General features: G+C 48.5%; 1 protein-coding gene across 1 annotated transcript; it reads left to right on the plus strand.

Annotated features, from left to right (window-relative positions):
* The first annotated feature begins 1,017 nt into the window (after positions 1-1,017).
* Positions 1,018-11,990, plus strand: LOC116439418 (solute carrier family 2, facilitated glucose transporter member 3). Its single transcript, XM_032098917.1, has 10 exons — positions 1,018-1,166; positions 4,083-4,178; positions 5,451-5,611; positions 5,886-6,126; positions 6,300-6,462; positions 7,094-7,281; positions 7,635-7,739; positions 8,161-8,262; positions 8,496-8,699; positions 9,220-11,990. Exons 1-10 carry the CDS (start codon positions 1,152-1,154, stop codon positions 9,430-9,432), a joined length of 1,488 nt encoding a protein of 495 aa, XP_031954808.1. The 5' UTR covers positions 1,018-1,151; the 3' UTR covers positions 9,433-11,990.
* The last annotated feature ends 2,137 nt before the right edge of the window (positions 11,991-14,127 follow it).

The following is a 14,127-nucleotide window of genomic DNA, read 5'->3' on the forward strand; positions in this document are numbered from 1 at the left end:
ATGGACGGTAAATGTGGAGCACAGTAGTGTTTGATTGAACTATAGACTCATCAAACGGTTTGAGTTGGGGAGGACCTTAAAAATCATCTTGTTTCAATCTCCCTGCCATGGGCGGTGACACTTTTTACTTTTTTTGCTCAAAACCCCATCCAACCTGGCCTCATGCACTTCCAGGGATGTGGCATCCACAGTTTCTCTGGGCAGTCTCTGCCAGTGCCTTACCACCCTCGCAGAAAATAATTTCTTCCTCTTATCTGATCTAAACCTGCCCTCTGTCATTTTGAAGCCATTCCCCCGTGTCCTGTCACTACCTGCCCTTGTAAGGAAGGGTATAAGTCTGGGACTAGATCCAGCTTCAGCTTTGCCCCCGTAGATTCTATCATCATATGAAAAATGTATTTTTGGCAACCAGACAAACAATCCCCGAAACTCAGCCATCCAGAGCTGTATTTCATCCGCAGCTTTGCGAGGTGGGAGGACCACCCGCAGAGCACAGCATTTGACTTCAGGCTCCTGCCCCTGCTGTTTGTGTGGCTGCCTCTGCACCGTCACTGCCGGCCTTGCTGCTTTGGCTCACAGACCGAATAAAAGATATTTATTTCTAAATACAACGAAAAATAAATAAAGACGTCGCTTCACGTCACGCAGCTGCTGTCGGTGCAAAGCACTGGTTGTGCCATGAGCCAGCGTTTCGCGCGTGGCATCCGAGGTGTGCTGGCTCCTTGTGCGGTCCCTGCGGCGCGGGGAGCGGGGCCGCCGCTCCACGGCCGCCCGGCCCGCTGCCCCCGCCCGGCCCGCTCCATCACGGCCCGGCCGCCCCGCACGCAGATTCCCGTCACAGAGGGGCGTGAGCTCCGGGATGGGGGGGGCGTGTTTCGTGATTGCTGCGTTTTTTGGTGGTTTTTTTTTTTTTTTCTTCTCGCGGCGATGGGCTGCCCGGCGGCAGCTCAGCCCCGCCCCTTCCCCGCCCTCTGCCCTGCGCCTCCCCTCCCATGGCTGTGCCCATAAATCCGCGGTGTGCAGGCGGGAGGTGTGCGCGGGGCGGGTTCGCGGCAGTCTCGGGCGCGGGCGGGCGTGGAGCCTCTCGCGCGTTCCGTTAGGTGCGGGCGGGCGGCCGTTCGCCGGCAGTCGTGCTCCGGGGGCCTCCGACCATGGATGCCAAAAAGGTACGGGGGGCGAACGCGGGCTCCTTTTCGCCCTCTTTTCCGTCGCTCGGGTCGCCGGGCGCTTCGGCGGAGGGCTGAGGGTGGTGAGATGCAGTCGCGACCGGCGTGCGGCCGGGGATCGTCGCCGTCTCCCGGTGTCTGCGGGCCGCAGTGGGGATGGATGCGGTGGTGGTCCCGGCAGGGCCGCTGCTCGGCCCTTCGGCGGCTGCCTGCGGGAGTGGGGGAGGACCGCACAGTTCGGGAGAGGTTGTCGGAGGTCGCTGGATCGATTTGGTTTCGTGCGCGTGGCCTGATGATGCGCATGATGCTGTCCGTGCTGTAGGGTATTGATCACGAGGTTTGTTTCGCTGGCGGCGCCGCACTCGGTTTGTCCCAGGGTTTAGGATGCTAAAAGGGGGATTGCTCTTAAAGGCACTTTTTGGGTGGTGGTGGTGGTATGAGTTATAAAGGCATTTTTAAATTTGAAGAAGGTGGCAGAGCATGGGCTTCCCCTCTTTCTCATATGGAGAGCAGGGGACATCTGCTCATCTGCAGCTGCGAGTGAGGTGTGCAGCAGTGGAGTGAGCTCATGGCTGCGTGTGTTTGAACGTGCTAAGGGAGACAGCAAATACCCAGCTGGACCTGGTGCGGGATGCCGGGGAATTACACGGGAGCAGCCAGAATTGGAGAAGGCCCGGGCTCTCATCGCCATGTTGTTGGGAGGGTGATGAGGACAGCGTGAGAGGATGAGGCAGAGGAAGGGAGAGTGTCTGGTCAAGGTCGCTCGGAGAAGCGCGGAGAGGCCGCTCCTGCCGGGCTCAACAAGTTGTACAACTCTGGGGTTGCAGTCAGTGAAGGAGGGGAGCTGGTGAGGAGCATCTCCTGGGAAATGAATGCAGCCGATGCCTGTGGTCGGAGGGAGGGATGGTGGTTCGAATTCCGTGCTGGTGTACAGACCTCAGTCTTGAGCCTTTAGATAGAGTGGGTGTAGCTGTGCTATTTCCGAGCTGCCCGCTTGCCTTTCGGGAAGCGAAGCACTTGCAGCATTAACAAATGATCCATACATTAGATCGCAGTCTGGCTCACTGGAGGGGATGGGTCATGCCGTGTGATGTCTAGGTGGTGGGAGGCTGGGTAGGAGACGAATAGCAACAGCCAGGAGAAGAAGTAGGAAAGAGGGTAGAACAACTAACCTCCTTACAGTTTATTTATGTACCACCTCAATGAGGGGTACCCACAAAGCAGGGACCTTGTGGTCCCTGCAGCACCCAGAAGAAAAAGGCCAGCTGAGATCGCTGCAAGCCATGACAAAGCAGAGTCCTGGGGGAAAGGTGCTTTTGTGTAAACCATGTGGAGAGCTGGGGTTTGCCTGCAGCTTTGCCATACTTGCTGGCTAGAGATGGCCTGGCCTGGAGTCCTAAAACTGCTTAGATATTATAATGCATTTCTACAGGCATCCAGATGCTTTGAAAGTTCTGTGTCCTTGTGGTTCTCTGCCAAATTTCCTTGAGATAAAAAAGAGGGGAGCGGTCACAGGGTGCCTGTGAGAATGCCTGGACTGCCTATGGTGTGTTCAGGTGTGAATGCTACCTCTGTGCTCATCTGCTCCTTGTCCACTTTGTCTCCACCACTGACCGGGGCAGGAGGACATTTACATGATGTAGATGCAGGAAACCATGGCTGAGAGTAATTTCCTCAATTTCTGTTTATTCAGGCTGAACTGGTTGTGTCTGAGGGTTGTGCAGGCCAGAAGCACAGACGTGCTTCCCTTGAAAAGATTGGTGAAGGTGTCATGAGCACTGACAGAAGGTTATTGTCAAAAACTTTGGGCAGTTTGAGAACCACTACTCCTGGAGCTGAGCTAGAAAGTGAGAGACTGGAAGAGCTGTGACAGTAGGCCTCAACAAGTAGTTTACTCTGCCAGGCTTAAGTACAATAATAGGAAAGTCTTGGAAAATGAACTGTTGATATTTTTGGAAAAGCTTTCAAACCTCCTGAGATGGGAAGGAACACAATTTTTCCAAATTGTGCCAACTCAAGCACTGGCTGCCTAAGTGCCAACTCCTGAGTCACCTGCTCCCCCACACCTCCCTCACTCAGAGCTGGCTTAAATGCCACGAGCTTTAAAAATGAACAAAATGTCAGATGCTTTTCGCTGACACTTAAATTTCTCGGTCTGTGGGGCTTCTGAGGTTGGACCTTCAGGCTTTCCCTATGGCTCTGAGGGCTCAGCAGTTTTTTATTTAAATAGAGATTCAGGTACACTGAAATTCCAGGCAGTGTACATCATTTAAAATACCAGCTATTGCCACAGCTTAAAGAAAAATAGATGGGGAGCTTGGTAGCAGCTGCTGCCACCTCTTGAGGCACGCTGCTCTGCCTGGTGCCCTGGGGCAGGGTTGGGAAGCTCTCGCCTGGGAAAAACGCTGTTGCCGCTGAAGAGTGCGTGTTGTAACTGTTATGAGTGACTGCCAGTGTAGCTCATGGGCAGATCTGTGACTCAATTTATGGGAACTTGTCAGCTGGCGCAGGAAAGAGTTAGACCCTTCTTTCATGACATGCCAGAGATCAGCAAAAGCTTCTGTAAAGCAGATCAACCCAAAATAACAGCCACTAATGCAGCCAGTGTATTCATTACTAATGAGCTGCGAAAAGTTGCTGAAGGTCAGGAGATAATAAAGGGGTGGCCCCGACAAGCCCTCCTACTTGTAGTCACAGAACTTTCCCTGCTGTACAGTTGCATCCCCCTTTCCTGGGAGGGGGATCCAAGGGATGCTACTGGTACCCACCCACCCTTGCTGGATAAAAGCCCATTCCCTGCCCTCAGAGCCCTTGCACATGGCACTTATGAGCGGCAGCTGCTGTTTATGCTGAAGAGAAACTCAAGTTGTGTAGAAAGCCAAATTAACTAAATAATTGTTCCCTCTCTTTCCACAGAAAATCACAGCGCCTCTTGTCTATGCTGTTTGCATTGCTGCCATTGGATCTCTCCAGTTTGGGTACAACACTGGTGTAATTAATGCACCTGAGAAGGTGAGACGAGGAATGAGCTGGGGAGGTGGGATGAGTGAGGGGCTGATGGGAAGACAGTGGTGTAGAAAGGAGAGGGACTGTCTCCCCAGCAGCCAATAATTTGGTTCTGGTTTATGTAGTCAATAAGGCATTTAAAGCCCCCTTTCAAATATAACATTGAACAGGAAGGGCAAACTTTTGGGGAGGAGAGAGAGCAAACAGAGAGATTAATTCTCCTAATTAGGAGCGCAGGAAGGGCAGGGGGGCTCCATCTGCCATATGTGGTGTGTGGAGGAATGTGAGCCACTTTGGTTTTGAGTCAGAATAAACCAACCATGGCAGAAGGAATGCAGAGAGCAGCAGGCAGAAAACAGTTAAGGGCTGGTAGGAATTACAGCTGCCCTAATTTAGCTTATTTCAAGTTTCTTTATTTTACTTGTTTATTCATTCCTTGTGTTAAGTATAGATTCAGTACTTGCAAAAGGGTTGTGACTTGGCCATTCTGACCGAATCATCCCATGACTGTAGCCTAAGAACCAAGACGTGAAGAAAATGAGATGTGGTTTTCATGTAACTTTAAGATGGTTCCTCTGTCAAGAACTGAGTCATGAATACCACATCCACCCTGTCTCCGGGAAGCGATGTTCATGACAGGATGGGGGATGGGGTTGGTCCCTCCCTAGCTAATGTCCTGCTGCCATCTGCTGGGGGAGACACTCTGTCCCCCCCGCCCCCAGCCCATGCCAGAATTTACCTCACTAGCTTAGAGAGATGCCTGGGAAATCAGCAGCGTGGCCCTGTCACATCCCCATGGGGCAGCATTATGTTAAAAATAAACATTTTTTCAGGTTTACTTCAGTGAAGCCTTGTGTCTCCAACTATTTCTGTCCCAGAAATCCTAACCCTGCTGCCAGTGTTTTGACATTGCCAGAAATGTTCCCATCCTCTCACTGGTCATGTTTTCTTGTTCCCTTTCACTCCCAGCTGTCTCATGCCTCTTCCCAAGAGCCACCAGTGACTCACATCATTTGAAATATTCAGAAGATAAGCCTGTTTTCCTTAATAGACACTGCTGTCCTGTGGGTACCCCGCCTGCCCCCCCCATTGAGTGAAGCACTCTCCCTCATCATACTGCTACTTCAGTGCAAGCTCCTCCTTCTGCACCCTCATTTTCCCTTGTATAACTTACTGCTGCGTTTTTGGGTCTATCTCTGTTTTCATGGCAGCAGGAAGCAGAAGGAAGACAGCAGTCTCCCCTCTGGATTGTGACTCTCTACCTGATTCCTGTTGCAGATCATCCGGACGTTTTTCAACAAAACTCTGTCAGAAAGGAGTGGGAAGGCTGTCTCCCAAGAACTCCTCACCTCTCTGTGGTCACTTTCTGTGGCCATCTTCTCCGTAGGAGGCATGATTGGCTCCTTCTCAGTCAGTCTGTTTGTAAACAGATTTGGCAGGTAAGTTGGGAAGAGGGATGCAATCTGTTGCAGAACTTTTCCCTTCTGCAAAGGAGCATTGGGAGGAAGAGGGCAGAGGTGGGAAGAGATGTCTCAGGAGGAAGCAAGAATGTGTGGGCTGCAAAAAGGATTGCAGACCAAGGCAGGAGCTGAATGGGAATTACTCCATTCTCTTCCCACCCCTGATATGGGAGATCATGGGCAGGTTTACCTTTACCAATATTCCCGCTGTATTGCCAGTTTAAGCTCATTCTTGACATCTTTACCCTGGCAGGAGGAACTCCATGCTTCTGGTGAACATCTTGGCCTTTGCTGGTGGCCTTCTCATGGCCTTCTCTAAGGCAGCAAAAGCAGTGGAGATGTTGATTCTTGGCCGCTTCATTATTGGTGTCTTCTGTGGCCTCTGCACCGGCTTTGTGCCCATGTACATCAGTGAGGTCTCACCCACCAGTGTCCGTGGCGCCTTTGGCACCCTCAACCAGCTGGGCATTGTTGTGGGCATCCTGGTGGCTCAGGTAGGCGTGGTACAACCTGATCCTACCCTCAGGTGGGGGAAGGAGGGCTGGGAGAGGGCGAGGAGGGCTTTAATTGCCACCAGGTGCAGTATGTGGATCCTGTCATACTGGAGTGGGGGTGAGGAACTGAAGTGTTTAAAATCACTCTTGTTTCTCTCCTATTCTTGGTGTAGATCTTTGGACTAGAGGCAATCATGGGCACTGAAGGGCTTTGGCCAATGCTTTTGGGGTTCACGGTCCTCCCGGCAATCCTGCAGTGTGTAGGTCTTCTGTTCTGCCCTGAAAGCCCCCGTTTCCTATTGATCAACAAGATGGAGGAGGAGAAAGCCCAAGCAGGTAAGGACTCATCTCAAAGGGGCAGGGCAGTGTTCTGGCTCTCAGCCTGCACTGCACTTGAGTGGGAGGCCAGGACTGATTCTGGAGCCTGTGGTGGATTAGGGTGTGACTCCCGGAGGGCACCAGGCCTGGCCTACCTTCCCATCCTTTAGGTTGCACCAGTGCCAGGAAGCATGAGAAACCTGGCAACCCAACAGAGACTCCAGGTGGGATTAAGATGTGAGGAGTGGCACCTGGCCTGGTGGGATGTAGCAGCACCAGCTGCTGCTACTCCACCAGCTCCTCCTGAAAGGCAGGAAATAGGTGGCATTTAACAGAGAGCTTGGAGGGCTGGGGTCGGCTCTGGCAAGAGTGTGAACGGAATTTCAGGATCAAACATAAGCTTGTAGATCAATCAACATGAGCAGGATCTGGTTTCTGTGCTGATCACAGCACCCTGACCTCTGGGTTGAAAAGAAGAGCAAGGCTGCCTGCAGAGGCTTGGTCTTTCCCAGGCAGCAGGCCTTAACACCAACTGGAGGTGTTCAGTCTTCCTGCCGTGCCCTCCCTGCAATAGCAGGATGGGACGCACACCCCCCACAGCCAGCAGGTGTGTGTCTCATACCTGACACCTTTGGCTTCCTCCCTCCAGTTCTCCAGAAGCTCCGTGGCGATCGAGATGTGTCTCAAGACATCCAGGAGATGAAAGAAGAGAGTGCTAAAATGTCCCAGGAAAAGAAAGCAACTGTGCCAGAGCTCTTCCGTTCTCCAAACTACCGTCAAGCCATTATCATCGCCATCATGCTGCAGCTCTCCCAGCAGCTCTCAGGCATCAATGCTGTGAGTTACCTTCCTGTCCCATCTTCTGGGCCTCCCTTATCTCTGGCTAAACTTGCACTTGCCACTGGTGTGGAAAGATCTATGAGTCCCAAAACCTCTTTGTGCCTTGACTGGAGGGTCACTGTTTTGTCATCTGGCTAAGATGGGAAGTGGATATTATGGCTTTTGCTTTTCCCACAAGACACTGCAGCCTTGCACCAAGTGAATGAACCTTGACTGGAAGCATGGTGTTTTATAGTGTGGAGTGTTGCTTAGAAACTCCCTGCTGGGTGTGCAAGCCATTAGGCAGAGGATGAGGGACATGCTCTCAAACATGGAATCATGACTGTGTCCAACCTTCTCTTCTCTTCCAGGTATTCTATTATTCCACAGGGATTTTTGAAAGAGCTGGTATCACACAGCCTGTCTATGCCACCATTGGAGCTGGTGTGGTAAACACAGTCTTCACTGTGGTGTCGGTGAGTGGAATAGGGCTGTGTGTCTGCCTGGGTCTGTTCCTGGCAGATGGAACTACAGACAAGTAACCAGGCAAAGCACTGGGCTACGCACTGACCTGTAGGAGCAAAGACAAGAGTGCATCCAAGGCATGGTGGGAGGAGAGATAGGCAGAAAGAGGTGTTGTTGCCTTAGATGAAAGAGAAGGTGGAAAAGGAGTGCATGTGGGGAAAAGAGTGATGAGAGAAAGCAGTAGCAAGAACCGGAGTGGAAGAACTTGTGCTGAGGATGGAGCAGCCTGGTGACCTGCACTGAGATCGCCATGGTCACTGAGGTTTACAGGCAGATAAGCAAGAGGTGCAGGATACTGAGCAAGGGAACCTGTCCTGCTTTTGCTGCCAAAGTAATGGATTTCTTTTTTTCTTTCTGCCTTCTCCTTTCCAGCTGTTCCTGGTGGAGCGTGCGGGGCGCCGGACCCTCCACTTAATTGGTTTGGCTGGCATGGCTGTGTGTGCTGCTGTTATGACTGTAGCTTTAGCTCTGAAGGTGAGTGATCAATGTTACTGTCCAGGCTGACCCCAGCAGGAACCTATAAGACTATACATCTGCTTTGCTCTGCAATGCTGCCCTGTAGGCAGGTAGAACTGGGGCTAGAGCCAAGCGTGCAGTGGAAAGAGCAATTTTATAACTCTGGGAACTGCTACAGTGTTCGCAGTGCAGCTGAGAAAGTTGTGACACTGGAGATGGCGTTGTGCTGATCATATCTTGTTCCCTTGCAGGACATCGTGGACTGGATCAGGTACATCAGCATTGTTGCCACTTTTGGCTTTGTGGCTCTTTTTGAGATTGGCCCTGGCCCTATCCCCTGGTTCATTGTGGCAGAACTCTTCAGCCAGGGCCCACGACCTGCAGCCATGGCAGTGGCCGGTTGTTCCAACTGGACCTCCAATTTCTTGGTGGGAATGCTCTTCCCCTATGCAGAGGTAAGTCTCAGCTAATAAAGCACTGTAAGAGCACTGCAGTATTGGAATAGGTGTCCAGAAGGGTAGCAGAACCTGCATCTCTGAGACATGACTATATGACCTTTAATAACCTGGCCTCTCCTGGAAGTTGTCCCTGCTTTGAGAAGTGGGCTGGTGAGTCTTCCAGAGTCCCTGAGTCTCCCAGAGGTCCCTGAGTCAGTGTTAAGATTCTTACTGAAGGCTGTTGCTCACCTTATATTCTGCTGTCTTAACTAGTTGTAGCTTACAAATATTTGGAAGAACCATCTTAGTTAGGACATCAAAGCTTTTGCTTTAAAAGCCTCAATTTTGGTCACCCTCAGGAAGATTAAAGACCTTTAGAAGCCCATGGGAACCTGATTTCAATTTTAAAAATGCTGTGATGACAAAAAAGTCAGTAAGGGCACTGTTGGAGAAAGGTGTTGGAATTTTAACCTGTCGACAGCAAATGACCTTACATGTAATTTCAAAATGAAACCTTTTTCATTTGTCCTCCCTGCAGAAACTATGTGGCTCCTATGTCTTCCTCATCTTCCTTGTTTTCCTGGTCATCTTCTTTGTCTTCACATTCTTCAAAGTGCCAGAGACCAAGGGCAGGACTTTTGAAGACATCTCGAGGGGCTTTGAAGGACGAGGAGCAAATGCCCCCACGTCACCCCAGAAGAGCCCCATGGTGGAGCTGAACAGCATACAAGCTGACAAAGCAGCTGCCTAAGATCCATGACACACCCATTCTTCAACTCTTACATGCTTAAAGAGTCATTAAAGGAATGAGTAAAGAAAACCATGAGAACTGGGACATTTTTCCCCTCCTCAATTGCTGCTATTTTCTTCTTTTCACCCACATGCTCGCCCATTCTGCCAGGCTTGCCAGCGTTAAGCAAATCTGATATGGGTGGTCTGCCATACTGGGAAGCACCTGGCACTTGCAAAAATAATCTCATCTTTCCTGCCACAAACATCAGGAGAACAGAGAAGAGCTGGCAATATTTTTACTTTTCTCACGTAAAATGGCCGTTTGGGGTTAACATACTTATGCACACAGTGACCATTATGTATTTGAATCTAATCACTATTTTTGTAGTGAGTTGAAGTGACCCGCTAAACGAGTCCCCAGCCCTTTGAGTCTACTCTGTGTGTGTGTATGGTGTTACACTGGAAGTTAGCAAGCTTACCAAAAAACCATCTTGCTTTTTCCTATCCAGTGTGCACTTTTTTTAGCCTCAGGAAAAAGGGGACCAAGTCACATGCATATTTTTTTCCTGCCCTTTAATGTTTTTTTTGTATAGACAGACTGAAAGCATACTTTTACTTCAGTTTATTTATTTGTATGTCACTTTGTAAATATTTATTTTTTTAATGGTATACAAAAATGTACAGATAATGAAATTGGAGAAGTTTAAGAGAAATAGCTATTCTAACAAAAGATGCTGTAGACTTGAGGTGCAATAAGACTGTAAAGGAGAAATGTGGTACTAAAAAGGAGGTTGAGCATTTAATGTGGTATGTACAGCAGAGCCAATTATGCACATCACCTCGAAGTTATTGGTGCCCTCTGGAAAGAAATTCAAGGAATTGTGTACTTGTGGGAAGAGGTATGTTTCTGCACTAAAATCTCTGTTATTAGGGATTTTTGGTGGCTATTTTAAATAATTGTTCTCAAGTGTTGATGAGAGTGTGATATTGCATCTTAAAATGGATGTTGTTGGATTATATTTTCAGACATGGTTTTAAGCATTCTATGGATGATTGAGGGTGGTGATTGCAAACCAGAAGGTAATTATTCCTGCCTTCTCTTAATTTTATTTCTTTTTGGCTTCTCTATTTGTAGTCTAGTACGTCATAAAGTCTGAAATTTGCAGATTGTCATTTAAAGGAGTGTGAGGATAAAAATTATTTTTCCAAGCTGTATTTTCTTAGCAATTGTTCCTATAAATATTACAGAGGCATGTAGCATGACCCTTCTGGACACAGGCATGGTCAGTTGTGGTACATGTAAGTTCATAAGGGTAGAGATGCAGGACTAGACACCAGAGCTACTGGAATTTGCTAGTTCAGCAGTGTGAAAGGTCTGTAGTGCTCAGTCCCCTGCTTGGTTGAAGGCCAGATGTTTTTTGCCCCATATATCCTCTCTGAAAGGTCTGCATGATGTTGTGGTGCTCACCAGTGTGCTTTGTAGACATGTACAGCTCTGTAATAGTGCCTCTGTTCAGAGGGATGTGGCAGGCGGTAATTGTTCATCAGTAAGTGTCCGTCTCCTCGCTTGTCATTCCGCCAGGCAGTTGAGTTTGTGTATCCCCCACCCTTGCTGCTGAGCTAGCACAGCTCAGGTCAGGCAGGCAAAAAGTAGCACATAGGGTACACTTGCAGTCAAGGAGGGGCAGCTTTACTTCACTGCAGCGTTCTGTGACAGGGTCCAGGCCTGTGCCTGTCCAGACCTGCACAGAACAGGTAGCACAGAGGTGGGTCTGATTTAAACTCCTGCTCTTCTGACATCAAGCTGCAGTTTTTGGACTTGGTCAAACTCAGGGTGACCTGCTGGAATTCATTACTGGATATCCCAGAAGAGAGGCAGGCCCACAGATTCTGAGGTGGTAAAAGGAAGAAAGGCTTAGAAAGGATGGAATGACAGCAAGACTTTTGTAGTGTGGATAGCCCAAGCTTTCTTGCCAACACAATGCTTCACAGCAGGTTAGAGAAATTCCCATTGATGTATATTCTGATGGGGCCTGTCCGACATTTTCAGTAACTAGTGATGACATTTCTACCTTCCCTAATGAGAAACAGTTGCAAAGATCAGTTAAATTTGCTGCTGCTAAATGCTTCCTGTGAATTAATTTAAAGTGCCCCAGCTTTGCACAATACAATCATATTACATCCAGTTTTCCCAAGCTTTTTATCAGGCTTACATGCCAGATAATTATTCTCAGAAGTATTATGTAAGACTTCTCTCCCAATTTTGATATTTTGGCTCAGTTATGTAGACTTCTGTGCCCTTCCTTTGACCCTCCAGCACATCCAGACATGATATTTATGGGTATGTATGTTAAGAAATTCTCCCCACAGCTGTGCATAAGAGCATTCCATACTTTGCATCAGATGTGTGTTGGCTTGGACCGAAATGTGTTGGCCTTTCTCACATGGTATTTTTGTTATTTTCTTTTTCTGTAACAGCATTGTGAATATTTTGGATGGATTTTATATGCTTATTAATGTGGTTGTTTCCTGGTTTTGAAATAAAAAATATGAAATAAATACCTGATTTGGATTTTACCTTTATCCTGTAGGTCTTCTCTTACTCTTTTATCACAGCCTGAGACTGCACCCTGAAATGTCACCAGCATCTACCCTGCAACCTTTTTGGGTAGCTCAGCACTCTGGATTTGCTGTTTTATCCTACTGGAAGTGGTAATTTTTCTCAGCCTCTATGCAAATCACCTTTAATTCCCTCACCATTATTTGTTAGCAATTTTTAAACTAAAAAGATATGCTTCTCTGGTTCTTGTTTGCCCAAATCCTTTTGGTTTGTGTGCAAATACTTTCCCAGTGTAACAGGAAGGGAGAGGAAAAGTGGCTGGAGGTTAAGAGTCCTGCATAGCGCTAAAGAACCTGAGACATCAGCCCCTGCTCTGTTCCCAGTGCAGTCCTCAACTCCTCTGCCAGGAGGAGGAAGGAGCCCTTTGCAGTGTAGCTGGTGCTTTACCTCCCTCTGTCTGGGATGTGACCTTCGTGTCCTGCTCTGAGACCGTGCCTATGTATGCTCAGTAGTGGATACTGGAAAGGAGCAGGGTGGTGGAGAGAGAATCCCATTGCCCCAGGAGCTGATCCCATAGCTCAGGGAGCACTCTCAGGGCTCTGGGCTGCTCTCAAAAACTGTGTGAACAAAATCTCCTTCAGCAGAAGAGGATGAAATGAAGTGAAAGGAAGGAAAAGATGGCAGACCCCAGAGTACCTTAGAGCAGGAATATGGCTAATATAACTCCAGAGTCAGCGGGCTGCTCCAAGCCTAAAACAAGGAAAGAGTAGGGAACGATATAAAGCCTGAAAAAGCTCAGCATAGCAGAGCTCCCATGAAGACTTTCTGAAAGCTGCTGCTGCTGGCTGCTGCGTGTTCCTAGCTCGCGCCAGTGTTTTGCTAAGCTTGGTATGCAACCAGCCTTGGAGCAGAGGAGTGCCCTGGGCTAATCTGTCTAGGATTGTTTTTCAATTCTAGCTCAACTATAAAAATAAAGCCCAGCCATCCAAACTCATAAGCATATCCAGCTCAAACTTAACTCTTAACATTTCAGTTTTCTTTGTCAAAAGTGGAATCAGAGAACAAAATCATTTGGGACCAAGGCATGTGATTTGCTGAACCCGAAATTAATCTGCTGTGTAGTTTCTTGTGATAAACTTTGGGTAGGGAACAAGGCTTTGGTTTAGATCTGGTTAGTCCTCAAAATTGTAAGGAAGCTTGAAAAGGAAAACCTGTTAGCAATTAACTGGTTTGAATGCAATTAAATGGTTTGAGAATGGGTTGTTTTCAGCTGAAACTGTTCACATCCAAGTGAGCATGCAGGCAGTTCTTGTAGCCACCACAATACCCCACAGAAATGAATCCCTGGAGAATTCTTGGAGTGAAACTACTGCTGAGTGGACAGGAGATGAACCCCAAGGGTCCCAAGTGATATCAGCCACATCAAAGGTTTCAGTCCTGTTTTACAGGCAGGAGCACAATAGAGTATCACAGCATCACTGCCAACATTTGGCACTTTCTGCTTGTGTTATTTCTGATCAATGTCTTTGCGTACTGGGCCAGAAAATCAGTTTATTTCTGTGAGAAGAAACATGGGAAAAAAACCTCCAGCAAACCACATTTTATTGGAGGTAGATTTCACTGGTGCATGTCCAGCGTACAAATCTTTTTATTTGGTTTTGTGTTCTGAAACGAGGACACAAATTCTAGACACCTCAGTAGCTGGGAGATATGGGGCAGCTTCTCCCTTGGGAAGGCGAGAGCACAGGCAGGACTGCAGTCTTACCTCCAAGCAAAGCTGCTAACCCCTTCTTTGAGGGTTGCTCCAAGAAGGAACATTTGCTAGTTTGGTGGGGGATTGTGCCATCACTGCTTTCATTTGAGAGGAAGGAAGGTGTGGACACACTGCCAATGTCATTGTGATGGGCCCCGATGGAGCAGCATCAGGAGGTGACTCATCACTACCTTTTCTCCCACCGTACACATCGTGAGAAAGGCCCTGCCAGCAGGTAAATCAAATGCACATTTTGTTGCACAGAAAATTTATGTCTGGCTTTTTTTTCAGACTTTCTGTGTCCCCACCGAGGACACAATTCTAACATTTTCTTCACTCTCAGAGGGACTCTTTGAAGACATGTGAGATGCTTGCTGGAAAACCTGGGGTCCATGGCTCTG

Source organism: Corvus moneduloides, chromosome 2 (assembly GCF_009650955.1).
Source record: "Corvus moneduloides isolate bCorMon1 chromosome 2, bCorMon1.pri, whole genome shotgun sequence".
Lineage (NCBI taxonomy): Eukaryota > Metazoa > Chordata > Aves > Passeriformes > Corvidae > Corvus > Corvus moneduloides.

Excerpts from the sequence above, each read along its gene's own strand:
- LOC116439418 (XM_032098917.1), top strand. Across the intron at positions 6,463-7,093 it reads GGAGGAGAAAGCCCAAGCAG|TTCTCCAGAAGCTCCGTGGC; the intron begins GTAAGGACTCAT and ends TCCTCCCTCCAG. Across the intron at positions 7,740-8,160 it reads CAGTCTTCACTGTGGTGTCG|CTGTTCCTGGTGGAGCGTGC; the intron begins GTGAGTGGAATA and ends TCTCCTTTCCAG.